Raw genomic sequence first — 12,151 nt, forward strand, 5'->3', positions numbered from 1 at the left:
ACCATCTTGCACACGAAAAAGACCTGGACTGGGATAGAGGGCTTGAAGCTGCCATCTTGCATTTTTTGACCCCTCCCTTCCTATTAGTACCTATTGGTTTCAAGGGGCACTTGACCGGCCATTTTAGTGGATGAGTTATGGGAATTTTGTTCTCAGCATCCTTCTGTTTTTACAACCTGAAAATATTTTTTTGTGGCTATCTGGAAAAATGATAGTGTCAGATGTCAGCTAGCTAATGCAAGAAAGGAACGCCTGGGGTGTTGCTCTTCCTAAAAGTACTACATTTACTGAGTACACTACTTTGGTACAAAAGAAGCAAAACCAGCTCTGAATTTCCCGCTCAAATGTCCACATAATTAAACTTGAATTCCCCCCTTTGGCTGTCCCCTTGCAATGTCCATTGCGTTGTCTAATCACATAAGCTCCTTTTATTATGGGAACTGTCTGGACCGTTCAAACACCTCTGCAGTGTGACCTTGAAGGGGGAGGGCTGCCACCGGAAAGAGGGGGTCCATTTAGTCTCCAAAGTACTTGAGAGCAGGACAAGAAGCAACAGATGGAAGGTCATTAAAGAGAGACCCAACCTACAACTAAGGAGAAATTTCTTGGCAGTGAGAACAATTACTCAGTGGAACGGCTTTGCCTCCAGAAGTTTGGGTGCTCCATCCCCGGAGGTCTTCAAGAAGAAATTGGACAGCCATCTGTCTGGTATAAGGTCTCCTGCCTTGCACTGGGAGAGATGGACTGAAACCCCAACCTTAACCCAACCTTCAAGTTTCCTTCCAAACATACAATTTTATGATTCAACAGAGAAGAGAGGAGAGAATACAAAAAAGGGAGGGTAGTCAAGGAAGTGTAGACAAATAGGGTGTGGTTAAGCAACTGAAATTGAGGTAAATGAGAACTTTGGTTGACCCAAATTTTGACTCAAATTTTATTTATCACATTTAAATTCTTGCACGTTGCTAGTACACACCAACCACAGCAGCTAACAAAAGAAAATCCAACACCATAAATAGGAATCCTAGCAGAAAGCTATGCTAGAGCCGTGTTTCACAACCCTGACAATTTCTGGATATGTGGATTTTTTGTGGACTTCAACTCCCAGAATTCAACTTTAAGATGGGTGGACTTCAACACTCAGAATTCCCCAGCATGCATGCTGGTAGGGGCATTCTGTGAGTTGAAGTCCACCCATCTTAAAGTTGCCAAATTTGAGAAACACTGTGTTAGAGCAAGAGAAGGCCTGTTTTCATAAGGTTAAGTTAGAATTCTTGCTGTGTATGTCACCACACTAACAATCAAGGTGAAATCCTTAATTTTTACAGGCCACTGTTTCAAATTTTGCACAGGTAGAAACTGGACTGCAAGATCAGATTCCAATTGCTGAAGGAAGCTTCAACTGATTCCTTTTTTGCAAACTCAGAGGAATGAAAGCTTAACAACAGGATAAGTTATCTTTGGGGGGCAGCTGTCACACTTTGAGAGTGTGACCGTGGGCCTTGGACTAAAGGGTTGGCCCCAGAAAGGGGAACCAGGATTAACACAATCTTTTCCAGAAAATAAGTGGGTCTGGTTTTTCCCTGACTTTTCCCCCCAGCTGTTTTCTGTTCTACTTTTTCCTGAACTACCAAGCACATTTCAACAGCTTTGAGGTATAACAGGTGGCCAAGAGGCCTTCTTGTAAATCAAGATAAGGGCAGAAACTTTGTGCTTCAAACAGAGGTTAAAAAAAGAAAAAAGAAAAAAAAATAGGCAGGCAAGACCAGAAGCCGGAACACACCAATATTTGTCGTCATATTGTGGCTTTCGTAGGTCCGAAAAGCAAGCTTGTGCATCAGAGATTATGCCATGTTGAGCTTTGCTTTCATCAAATTTGGAATTTCTTCAGAGTTTTCTTGCCTCTGTTTTGCTACCTTATTCTCAGAACATTTTCTTTCAAATTTCTCTGTGATGTACCTAAACTTGCTCTTAGCCAAAAGGGAAAAGGAGGAGATGGCTGAGGTTGCTGTTTTCTGATCCACGTCTTTTCATTGGCCTGAAGCCTCCCTGGCTGGTCCTCCTTCCCAGTCTGAAAAATCCCCCAGGAAGACGGCTCTCACCGGGGATCTAATGGAAGCCGGAGAGTCTGCAGATCACCAGTCAGACAACAAGACGTTTGCGCCTTTCCTGAGCAACGTGTTCATTCAATGCGGGCAAGAACGGTTAGCTTTGACCCGAGAAAAGTTCTCCAAAATTCTCCTATCCCTTAAAGGACACCCAGAACTTTTCAACATGGCAGTTCTTGGAAACTTCTTTCAGGAGAGAAAATTGCAAACTGGCCCTGGCGTGATCTGCAATTATAGATTTATTTGGAAGTTGCTCATTTCTTCATGACTTTTACAACAGCTATGAAGATGAAGATTGCAGTGATGGCTACCACGGCCATCACCACAGGGATCCACACCTGCGATCCTGGAATGAGGAGGGAGGGGAGAGAGAGAGAGAGAGAAGGAGGGGAAAAGAAGGAAAGGAAAGGAAAGGAAAGAGTGGAGGGATAGACAGACAGACAGACAGACAGACATGGGAAAGAAAGGGAATAGAATAGAAGGGAAGGAAGAAGACAGGAAGGAGGACAAATTTCATCAGTTTGTTTAAAAATGAAAATGTTGCTTCCAAAGAATGGTCCAGATAATTTATAAAAACTTTCCTGTATTTTTTTTTTTTTTAAAAAATTGGTTTTTCAGATACACTGGAGATATGGGCGGGGACGCTGATATTTTTTTTCAGTTGAACTCTTTCAGAGAGGAAGGCAGATACCCTATTTCCCCTCCATCCCCAAGGAGCTGAAAAAGAGTGTGGACATCCCAGGGCACTGGGGGTCCAAAAGCTCAAGTGGAAGTCACAATTAACCCCCTCCCTGGGGCATCAAACTGAAGACGGTGCCATACCCAAGAAGGACGGTTGGTCGTGGGTGTTCCGGGTTTCCAAGTGTGACTGCACTGCAAACACAACGGGCCCATAGGAGACCACTTTCATGTATTCGTCCTCCAGATGCCTCTTGTTCCTTTGCTTGATGGGACATTGCTGTCACCAAAGGAAAAGAGAGAAGTCAGTATGTGCATAACAAAAACCCCAATGGATGATGGAGCTAATGCTAATAATAAAGCTGACCACGTTGAGTTGGCAGCAATGAGTTGGCCACAGCATTTTGGCATGTCGAATCATCCCATTTTGACCAACCCCACAGTCATGGGATCCCATTTTGGACAGCTCAGCCATCTGCCCACATTTACAAACATTTGCAGTATCTTGTGGACACATGATTGTGATTGATGTTTTTTTTGCTGGGAACTGACTTTTACTTCCAGTTTACAGCAAAAAAAAAAAAAAAACCATTGTGGATAATGTGTTTTGCTTATCCACCACTACATTGACTTAGTGATTGAAGCAAAAAAGGTCATAAAAGTGGGCACTGTCATGCCGCTTAATCATCAGCACAACCAATGAGCATAATTCCAGGCTCGGTTATGGTCAAGAGTCAAGGACTCCCCAAAGCCCCATCTTCCTTGTAGCTTCTTCACTGTGACCCAAACATTTTCCCCAGATCAGGGATTGCAAATAAATAAGCTGTTCAGCTCCCAGGAAGATATGAAAAAGTGCCCGGCATTGCACAGTCATGTGCAAAAGATGTGGGTTCACCTTGGCACATGGCTCCTGGTTAGCTGGAATGCACAGACGGACTTTGCAGTGTAGGAAGACCTCGGACAAGTTCTTGAACTGGAACATCTGAAAGCTAAATTTGGCCACCGTGCTGGTTCCAATTGCGTTGAGGAACTCCAGCGTCTTGTCGCGAGGACACCTAGAAGAAAACAGGTCCCCCCTTCCTGTAGTCATTATTTACAATTGCTGGCCCACATTTTTTCCTGTGCCATTGTAAATTCGAATGGTTACAAAATGAATGGTTGTAACTCAAGGACTATCTGTCCATCCGTCCATCCATGCTCAAAGAGTTCTCTGGTTTCAAAATGTGCTCATGACACCAAATGATTGTCCACTCTCCTCACCACCCTGGAGCTTCAACCAGCATCCTAGACAACCCCAGCCATGCCTCTTACCCCTTCGTGATGAGGTAGTGCTTTGTGCTGTCATCGGGGTTGTTCGTTGGGGTTCCCCAGCAGTCCTCCACACTTAGGAAGAAGTACTTCACCTGGTCTTGCCCTTCTATCTGCAGGAGGACGTAGAGGGTGTCTGACATGAGAAGCGACAGCGGCTGCTGGCTGTAAGGCTTCTGGAAGCCAGCACTCTCATAGAGGCCCATGGTTACAGTAAAGTCCCCTTCTTTGACTGAAAATTGCACAAACCTAGGAAACAGAAATATCGCCCATCAATCTGTCTGTCTGAGAGGTGTATCTGTGTGAAGAGGGAATGAGTTGCTAAGTCATGCTGATGAGGAATACTGGGAGTTGAAGTCCACAAGTCTTAAAATTGCCAAATTTGGAGACCTCCTGTGCTAAGCTACTGTTCTTCTAAATTGTCCATGTGAAGTCAACTGTGTCCTTTCAGTTTGCAGCTCAACTATTTTTGACTTCTCTTGCAACCACAGATTGGTCATACCGGCAGGAATATACTTGCCAAGACTTAAGAGGAACATTTCATTATTCAACTTTCTCACTACTATTATTTTTTCTATTCCACATAGGCTTTCTGGAAGGCCTTCTAAGTGTCTTCAACTGTTTCTACAATCCTGTCTAAAAAAGTAAAACAATTAACGTGCAACTGATAACAGCACACCAGGAAGAGAAAAAACATAAATTACACTATATAAAACAAATTGCTGCAAAATACTTAACATCAAACTGCTGCATCTACCTGGTAAAAGAGGACCACTTTATTTTAAGCTAGAAGGTATCTGGGACAGGGTGTAAATAGACTATGTACATAGCACCTAAAAACAAAGCACAGTTATGGCCTTGATAGCACATAATCAATCAATCAAATTATTGATGAATAATAATCATGCTGCATAATTCTCGTTCTTATCTTACCATTCTACCTGCTAGTCATCTCCCAGCCTACACCTGATCAGGTCCTAGATGATCCTTATATCACTCTTTGGACCTCATTATTGAATTTAACCTTTGATAATAGAACACATGTATTAATAGGCCCTCTGAGAAAAATTAAAGGCAGTCCTACACTGAGAAGGCTAGTCATCTTAAAGAAGGAACACAGAAGTGAAAGTATTTCATTAAAAAAAAAAACAGGAATTCCAAAGCCTTGCTCATTTCACCTTACAAACGTTGTTGGTTGTATCCCTTAAATAGGCAAAAAAAAAAAAAAAATGCAAAAGGAGGTCTTCAGCTGTTGGAAGGTTGCTTACCCTAGCCATTTCTTGCAATTTCCTAACCCTCAGAAGTGTGGAGTGTACTGCTTTTGAAATAATAACAAACCTATTGATGATTGTCTTATGCCAAGCCATAGTGCTCGGTATCTTGGAGTCCTTCCTAGCTGAACCTTTTGGAGATTGAACCTTCAGTTGCAAACATGGGATTTCCCTTCAGGCTGCAGACTATGACCATGCCCAGCACCACTTTTGACTATGGTGATCTCAAACCCACGTAGGATGGATGCCAAAGCCACTGGTTCATCTGTTGAGACTCAGCTTGCCTGCTTACAGAATGGTCTGAAACTATCATAGCCATCCTAACACAGGACATCAGGTAGAGAATGCTTACAGCAACCCAAGCCACAACATACGTGTCCATAGCCTTGAGTGAGTACTGCAAGCTGACTACACGCTTGTAGGTATAGATGCAGGAGAAATGTATGAGAATCACAGCACTCCTGGTGATCACACCGTTATCCTCCCGGTCTGACTCGATCACGTTGGCATAAGACACGTGAGAACCGTTGACCTGCAAAATGGACCAGAAACTAGATTACGAGCCAAGCTCAGGATTATGGGTGAAGAGGGTAGTACAGTAATGCAACACTTTTTGCAAACTTCTGACATGCAAGGTCAATGGGGGAAGCCAGTTTTACTTAATAACTGTGTTACTAACTTAACATCAGTGAGTCACTTAACAGCGGTGGCAAGAAAGGTAATAAAATGGGGCAAAAACTCTCTTAACCATTGTCTTGCTTTGCCATGAAAATTTTGGGCTCAATTGTGGTCGTATGTTGAGAACTACCTGTACCTGTATCCTCCACCTACCTTGATCTCTGACCCGCAGGCAGTGTGGTTTTCACCTGTCAACGTGGCTCCGAAGAAGCTCTCTCCATCCTCATCTTGCTCCGAAAGGGCACAGGAGCTATTCATCAGATGGACAGATCTCAGCGGGACTTTCAGCGTCTCAAACACTTCCTTCCTCACCAGCATCTTCATATACTCCTCCTCGCACTGGAGTTTCACCTCCATATCTTAACAGAATAACAGAAGAGTAGAGTTGGAAGGGGCCTTGGAGGTCCTCTAGTCCAACCCTCTGAACAAGCAGGAGACCTACAGACAAATGGCTGTTCAATCTCTTCTTAAAAAACCTCCAGTGATGGAGCAACCATGATTTCTGAAGGCAAGCTGTTCCACTGGTTGATTGTCCTCAGTGTTAGGAAGTTTCTCCTTAATTCCAGGTTTCTTCTCTCCTTTATTAGTTTCCATCTGTTGCTTCTTGTCCTGCCTTCAGGTGCTCTGGAGAATAGGCTGACCCCCTCTTCTTTGTGGCAGCCCCTCAAGTATTGGAACACTGCTATCATGTCTTCCCTTGTCCTTCCTTTGTCTAGACTGGCCATACCCAATTGCTGCAACCGTTCTTCATGTGTTTTAGTCTCCAGGCCTTTAATCATCATAGTTGCTCTTTTCTGCACTCTTTCCAAAGGCTCAACATCTTTTTCACATCGTGGTGACCAGAAATGGATGCAGTATCCCAAGTGTGGTCTTATTAAGGCTTTGTAAAATGGTACTAAAACTTCACGTGATCTTGATTCTATCCCTCTATTAATGCAGCCCAGCATTGTGTTGGCTTGTTTTGGCTGCTGCCACACAGTGTTGGCTCATACTTAAATGATCGTCCACTAGGATCCCAAGATCTTTCTGTGGGACTGAATGTAAATATGACAATCCATTGTGGAACGAAGGTCATACCTTTCATATATACCTCTTGGCTATCTGATCACTAAGAATTTCTAGGCTATGAAAGATTCCGTTAATATTAGACTTAGAAACAGTATAAAATGGAAAGTTGCCTTGAGGCTCAACACTGTTCAACATGGATAACATACATCTTTGGACGTGATGCTGAAGGATATATTTTGATAATTTACACATTCTGGTTTTGAAATATCATTGGGGGAGAGGTCTGCAATTTTGCAGGAAAATGTTACCGGATTCAGCCTATAATAGAATTGTGCTTCAGTTAAAAGAGAACAATAAAAAAAACAGTATTCACTCCAAAGAATGACTGAGAGCAAAATGTCCTCAGAGAGAAAGATCTCCTCAAGGACACGTTCCTGGGGGGAAAAAAAACCTTTTTCTCTGCATCTGGTAACTCTTAAGTTTGCTTATAACAAAGACACTTATAGGAATTTTTGAAGGCAGGAGAACTTCAAAATGCTTTTTATGCCAGATCAGTTAAGTATTTCTGGGGAAACAGAAAAAAGAATAACTCCCCAGGCTTCTAAGTTAAGAAAGTTCTTTGAACACGGAAAGTCTGTAGGCCTTTGCATCCCAGAGCAGATGTGTCTTACCTTTACAGAATTGTCCCGTAAAGCCGGTCTTACAAGTGCAATTTGGACTGTTGCTCACAACCCTGCACTTTCCCTGGTGAAAACACGGATTCGGAAGGCAGGGTCCCAAGGTCCTGTGAAGCCTCACCGCTTCCTCTCCGCTGCGTTTCTGGAGCTCCATCAGGTGATCTAGAACCGAAAGGATCCATCAGATGGTGGGTCACCAGCAAAGAAAAACCACAGTTTCACCCTTGTGCCCCAACACAACTCAGTACTCTATGCCTGTTTCTTATTGTTGGCTCTATTTCACTTTAAGGCAGGTAGAGCAATTCTTGGAAGTTTTATAAAAACATCCTCCCCACCATGTGCACCAGGTGTGCTTAATTCCTTTGCATTTGGAGGCACCAGGCTCAGCTGCACAGCCCCAGAAGACTAGATGGAAGCAGAGTTACAGCTTTCTGTGTTGCTTTGGTGCCATCTAGTGGCCCTTTGTCTTCTGCAGCCCATGTCTGCAAGCCCCAGAGTCAGTTAATACGACAGCCAGATGAACAATGTCATCATTTACAGATTTTACAGATTTACAATTTAGCTGCACAACAACATGAGCGATAATTTCTCTGAGATTGTTCTTCAGAGTGTTAGAGGCCATGTGTCCTTCTGGAGAACCAGGTTAGGCATCTCTGTATATCGTGACGTGTGGGAAAACCTTGGAGACTGGGCCATGTGATGCTGCTGTGGGAATGGTCACAGCTGGATGGTGGGTGAGGCAAGATGCTCAGCAGAGGCCCTCCTCAGTTTGTCAGGGTCTAAAGATTCTGTTAATTGCAAAAGTCTGTTCCTGTAACTCCACAGGAAGGACACAGCTAATGCTCCTGGCCCTGCTTCTTCTCAGGAGTAGCTCAAATGAAAAACACTCAAATTGGTACACTTAGAGGCAGCTGGAGGTTCACCCACTCCCCCTCTGGCCAGCCTTCTTCAAGAAGGAACCAGAAACTTACAGTCAGGGCTCTCAGTCACAGGGAAGAAGAGAACTGGAACTACAAGCCAGAACATCGTAATCATATCCTGAAAGAAGAAGAAGAAGGTATTTATGATCAAGGTCAAGGCTGCCTCGAATTGAAATGAATTCCTGGGCACTTTGATGGAGCTTTGGTAATAGTGTAGAACAATGTGCTGTTAGAGTCTTCTAGCGCGCCTGGTCTTCTCTTGGTGATCTTCTATCTAATCAGGTCCAACCAACCACGTTGAGCTTCCCAGTTCAAACCAAGTCTCACCATTTCTGCAATCTGAACATTTTAAATAGAGTGTCCCATAACCCTGGGATGACACTACACATGATCTTGACTGGATGCAAAGCAGCAACAAAGCAACCTGATTCATAATCAGAAAAAATCTATTTGGTTTGCATTTTTTATCCATATTTTAAGAAAATATATAATTTTTTAAATATTTTTTAAAAATTGAAGATTAAGTATCTGCGATGGAAAAGGAATGTAATTAAGAACAAACAGAGAGGCCAAAGACCTGTTTGCTGATCTCTATACTCACCCCTATATCTTGCTGCAGCTTCAACCTGCTTTATCTTAAATTTTCAGAGTTTTCTTCCCACAGGCTGAATTTGCTTCCAAACAGGTGGACCGATCTATGCCCAAGGTACACCCACCTTGAACTGCAGGTAGCGAACCAGGAACCGTGGGGGGAGGGGGAGAGTTTAAAAAAGTTGAGATGGTGGCCATAGCCATGTGACTTAAGCCCCTCCCTCTTTTTAAGGTGCTGGGTGCAAATAACTTACTTAAAATGGGTAGGCTTTGACTGGCCACCTCTTAACTTTTCGGACCTCTGCCTGCAGATACTTTTGAGCAGAAGGCTCTGCTGTGGACATGGTAGAGTTGGAGGTCCTTCATCTTGAATAGTTATGCATCTGAGAACTTTCCTCACTAAGGTTGACTAGTGATGTTCTCTTTTCATTCACATTTTCTGCAACTACAGTCCCACCCTCTTCTTTCAAATCTGGTCACCATGATATTCATCTGCTGTCTTTCAAAAACACATCCATGGTTAAGAGAACCTTGGCTTCTTCAGTTCACCGATTTTCTGCATACTCAAGACGCACTGAACCACAATCAACCTACAGCGCTGACATTCACATGACAGGCTAAGCAACAGTAATGGTTAGCTGGTTTGTAGTACAGAGTGCCCTGCAAACACAGCCATCGTGAAGAGAATTGGGAAGAATTTCTCTTCTGCGTTTAGCTACTGTATTTAGTGCAATATATTTTGAGTAGATAAATTAACTGGAAGTTCCAAAATTATTTTTCTGTATCCTCAGAGCATATGGAATCACAATGGTCAATTTAACCACATTGATGGGTTTGTAGGCTAGAACTGGTTAAGATTACTGGGTACTTTGTGTTTTATAGCATTATAGAGACACAGCTAACTGTATTTACATGTGTTTATTCAGATTGACTGAATTGTGGGTTACACAATCACCCCCTCTTGCATTCAGATATTGCGTGGCTTATTCAATTAATTCAGTGTTCCTGGTTTACACAACACAGTGAATGAAAAACTAACTTCATTGGCTAGTTTTGCTAGCTTAGTCTGTGGCTCCTTGTATTTCATTAGGGAAAACCACATTAACAAATATCACAGAAGACACACTGACTATTGCAGCCTTTCTCATCTTAAAATGCCTTCTCTGCCACAGACATTCTCAAGCTGGGAGTTATGTTTATTAATTATTTGGTATTAATTCATTTATCTACCCACTCAGTATAAGATTCAGAGAGGCATACACAATTAAAAGCAACAAATAACAACCCACTCAAAAAATATAAGGAAACATGGTGCTCTAATTACAGCCATTAATACATGATAAAACCCAGAATAAGCATCATAATTTTCAACACGTTTGTTCTCCAATTAATTAAACCTGAAGAAAATCCTCCCCCAGTCTTAATTTAAAATATATGTATTATTCTATCTAGCAATAGCTAAAACGGTTTTCAACCAATTGTTTCTGAATGTGGCCATCATCTTCAAAGTGTTTTTTTAGTTCAGAGAACATAAATATTTTTAGCCCTAAGAAACCTCTTTTCCCTTTAAGTTCATCTCACTAGTTCAAACAAGCAAAGATACTCCCATTACATCATCTTGGTGAAATTTGATTAAATATCTGCCTTTGAGACATCTGTTTAAAACAATCTCAACATTTTGAAGGTCAAAGTGGGGGAACAAAGCATCTAACTGTGAGAACTGCTCTAACTCAAGTTATGGAGATTGTTTAGCTGTCCTGTTCCTTAAATTCTAGTGAAGGACACTAATATCAAAGTTTTAAAAGGTGATTTTTAAAAAGATTTCTCTTACAGGAATCCTCCAATGTATGCCCAGATCAAGTCGTTCTGGACTTCAGAAGAAATTCAGAGAATAATTCTCGAAGAATTCCAACACACTGCCCCTCCCCAGGAAAGAAATGTGTAATTCTTAAAAGAAAAAACGAAACGAAAAAAGGAACCCCATTGGTTTCTTTAGTCAATTTATCTGAAGAGGAACAGGTGTCAAGTTAGTCTAAGGCGCAACTAAAAGCAAACTCAAAACAGGAAGATGGACTGGACCTTAGCACAACCCATAGGCATTCCTTTGAGGAGATGCAATGTAATGTTGCACTTACTTGCAAGTAAGGCCTGCTGGACTTCACAGTAAGGACAAATAGGCTGCTTGTCTACTCTCTTCCTCACCATAACAGCTTACAGCTCACGAGCATCTATGGCATGTATGGCACCGACTTTACTCTGCCCTATTATATACTATCTCCAAACCAGCTGGTCCCCTCCTACTAAGGCTCCCAGGATGACTATTCCTTTGCCAGATTGAGATTTTCTAACGCCTCTGAAAATACTATTTTATAGCAGCAATCCAAGGCAATAAGCCACTGTTTAGAAGCTGGATTGTATTTTTTGGCTTTCTGGCTTTCCCGGAGTGTAGAAAATTCTTAGTTCCTCCCAACTTTTGATCTCCTGTCTTTTTAAGGATACGCTTTGAAGGATATCATTCCAGATGTTCCTCTTAGATCCTTGAAGAGAATCAGAGCAAGGTTTAATGCAGACCCAGCCCTCCATCTAAGGGACAGAAATAATCATAGATGAAAATTTTACTTTTTTTTGTTTTGCTGAAAGCTGGTGTCTATGATGAGTTAGGAAAGAATATACCAGGATATTAGATGAAACACAACAGTTACCCTTCTCACAGGGACTGAAAGGTCCAATTATTCAGCCAATTTTCAAGTTTCACACTTTTCTTCCTCTGAAGGAGCATGGCTGAGAAAAGAAACAGAATTTATTTTTTTTAAAAAAATGGTGATTGCTGCAAGATATTTTTCTGACACAACGGCAAGTCCCATCACTGGCATTTAGCACTGATGGCAATTCAGAGAGTAGATGCAAAAGGA

At 42.2% G+C, this 12,151-nt stretch overlaps 1 protein-coding gene across 1 annotated transcript; it reads right to left on the reverse strand.

The window, feature by feature from the left end:
• Positions 1-1,619: 1,619 nt before the first annotated feature.
• Positions 1,620-8,350, reverse strand: LOC120312732 (uromodulin-like). The gene is made up of 8 exons (XM_039353864.1): positions 8,284-8,350; positions 7,723-7,890; positions 6,197-6,402; positions 5,740-5,897; positions 4,098-4,343; positions 3,682-3,841; positions 2,931-3,066; positions 1,620-2,446 (listed from the first exon to the last, which is right to left on the reverse strand). Exons 1-8 carry the CDS (start codon positions 8,348-8,350, stop codon positions 2,340-2,342), a joined length of 1,248 nt encoding a protein of 415 aa, XP_039209798.1. The 3' UTR covers positions 1,620-2,339.
• Between the last annotated feature and the right edge of the window lie 3,801 nt (positions 8,351-12,151).

The sequence above is a fragment of the Crotalus tigris genome, unplaced genomic scaffold (assembly GCF_016545835.1).
Source record: "Crotalus tigris isolate CLP2741 ecotype Arizona unplaced genomic scaffold, ASM1654583v1 scf7180000018525.42219311030:4301911, whole genome shotgun sequence".
NCBI classification, from domain to species: Eukaryota; Metazoa; Chordata; class Lepidosauria; order Squamata; family Viperidae; genus Crotalus; species Crotalus tigris.

What these genes read in the sequence shown, in the direction of transcription:
- LOC120312732 (XM_039353864.1), bottom strand. Translation starts at nt 8,350, where the DNA reads ATGGCCTCTAACACTCTGAAGAACAATCTCAGAGAAATTATCGCTCAT. An exon ending in TGTTGTTGTGCAGCTAAATT is followed by an intron (nt 7,891 to 8,283) that starts GTAAATCTGTAA and finishes TTTCGGTTCTAG; the next exon opens with ATCACCTGATGGAGCTCCAG. An exon ending in CGACCAACCGTCCTTCTTGG is followed by an intron (nt 2,447 to 2,930) that starts GTATGGCACCGT and finishes CCAGGATCGCAG; the next exon opens with GTGTGGATCCCTGTGGTGAT.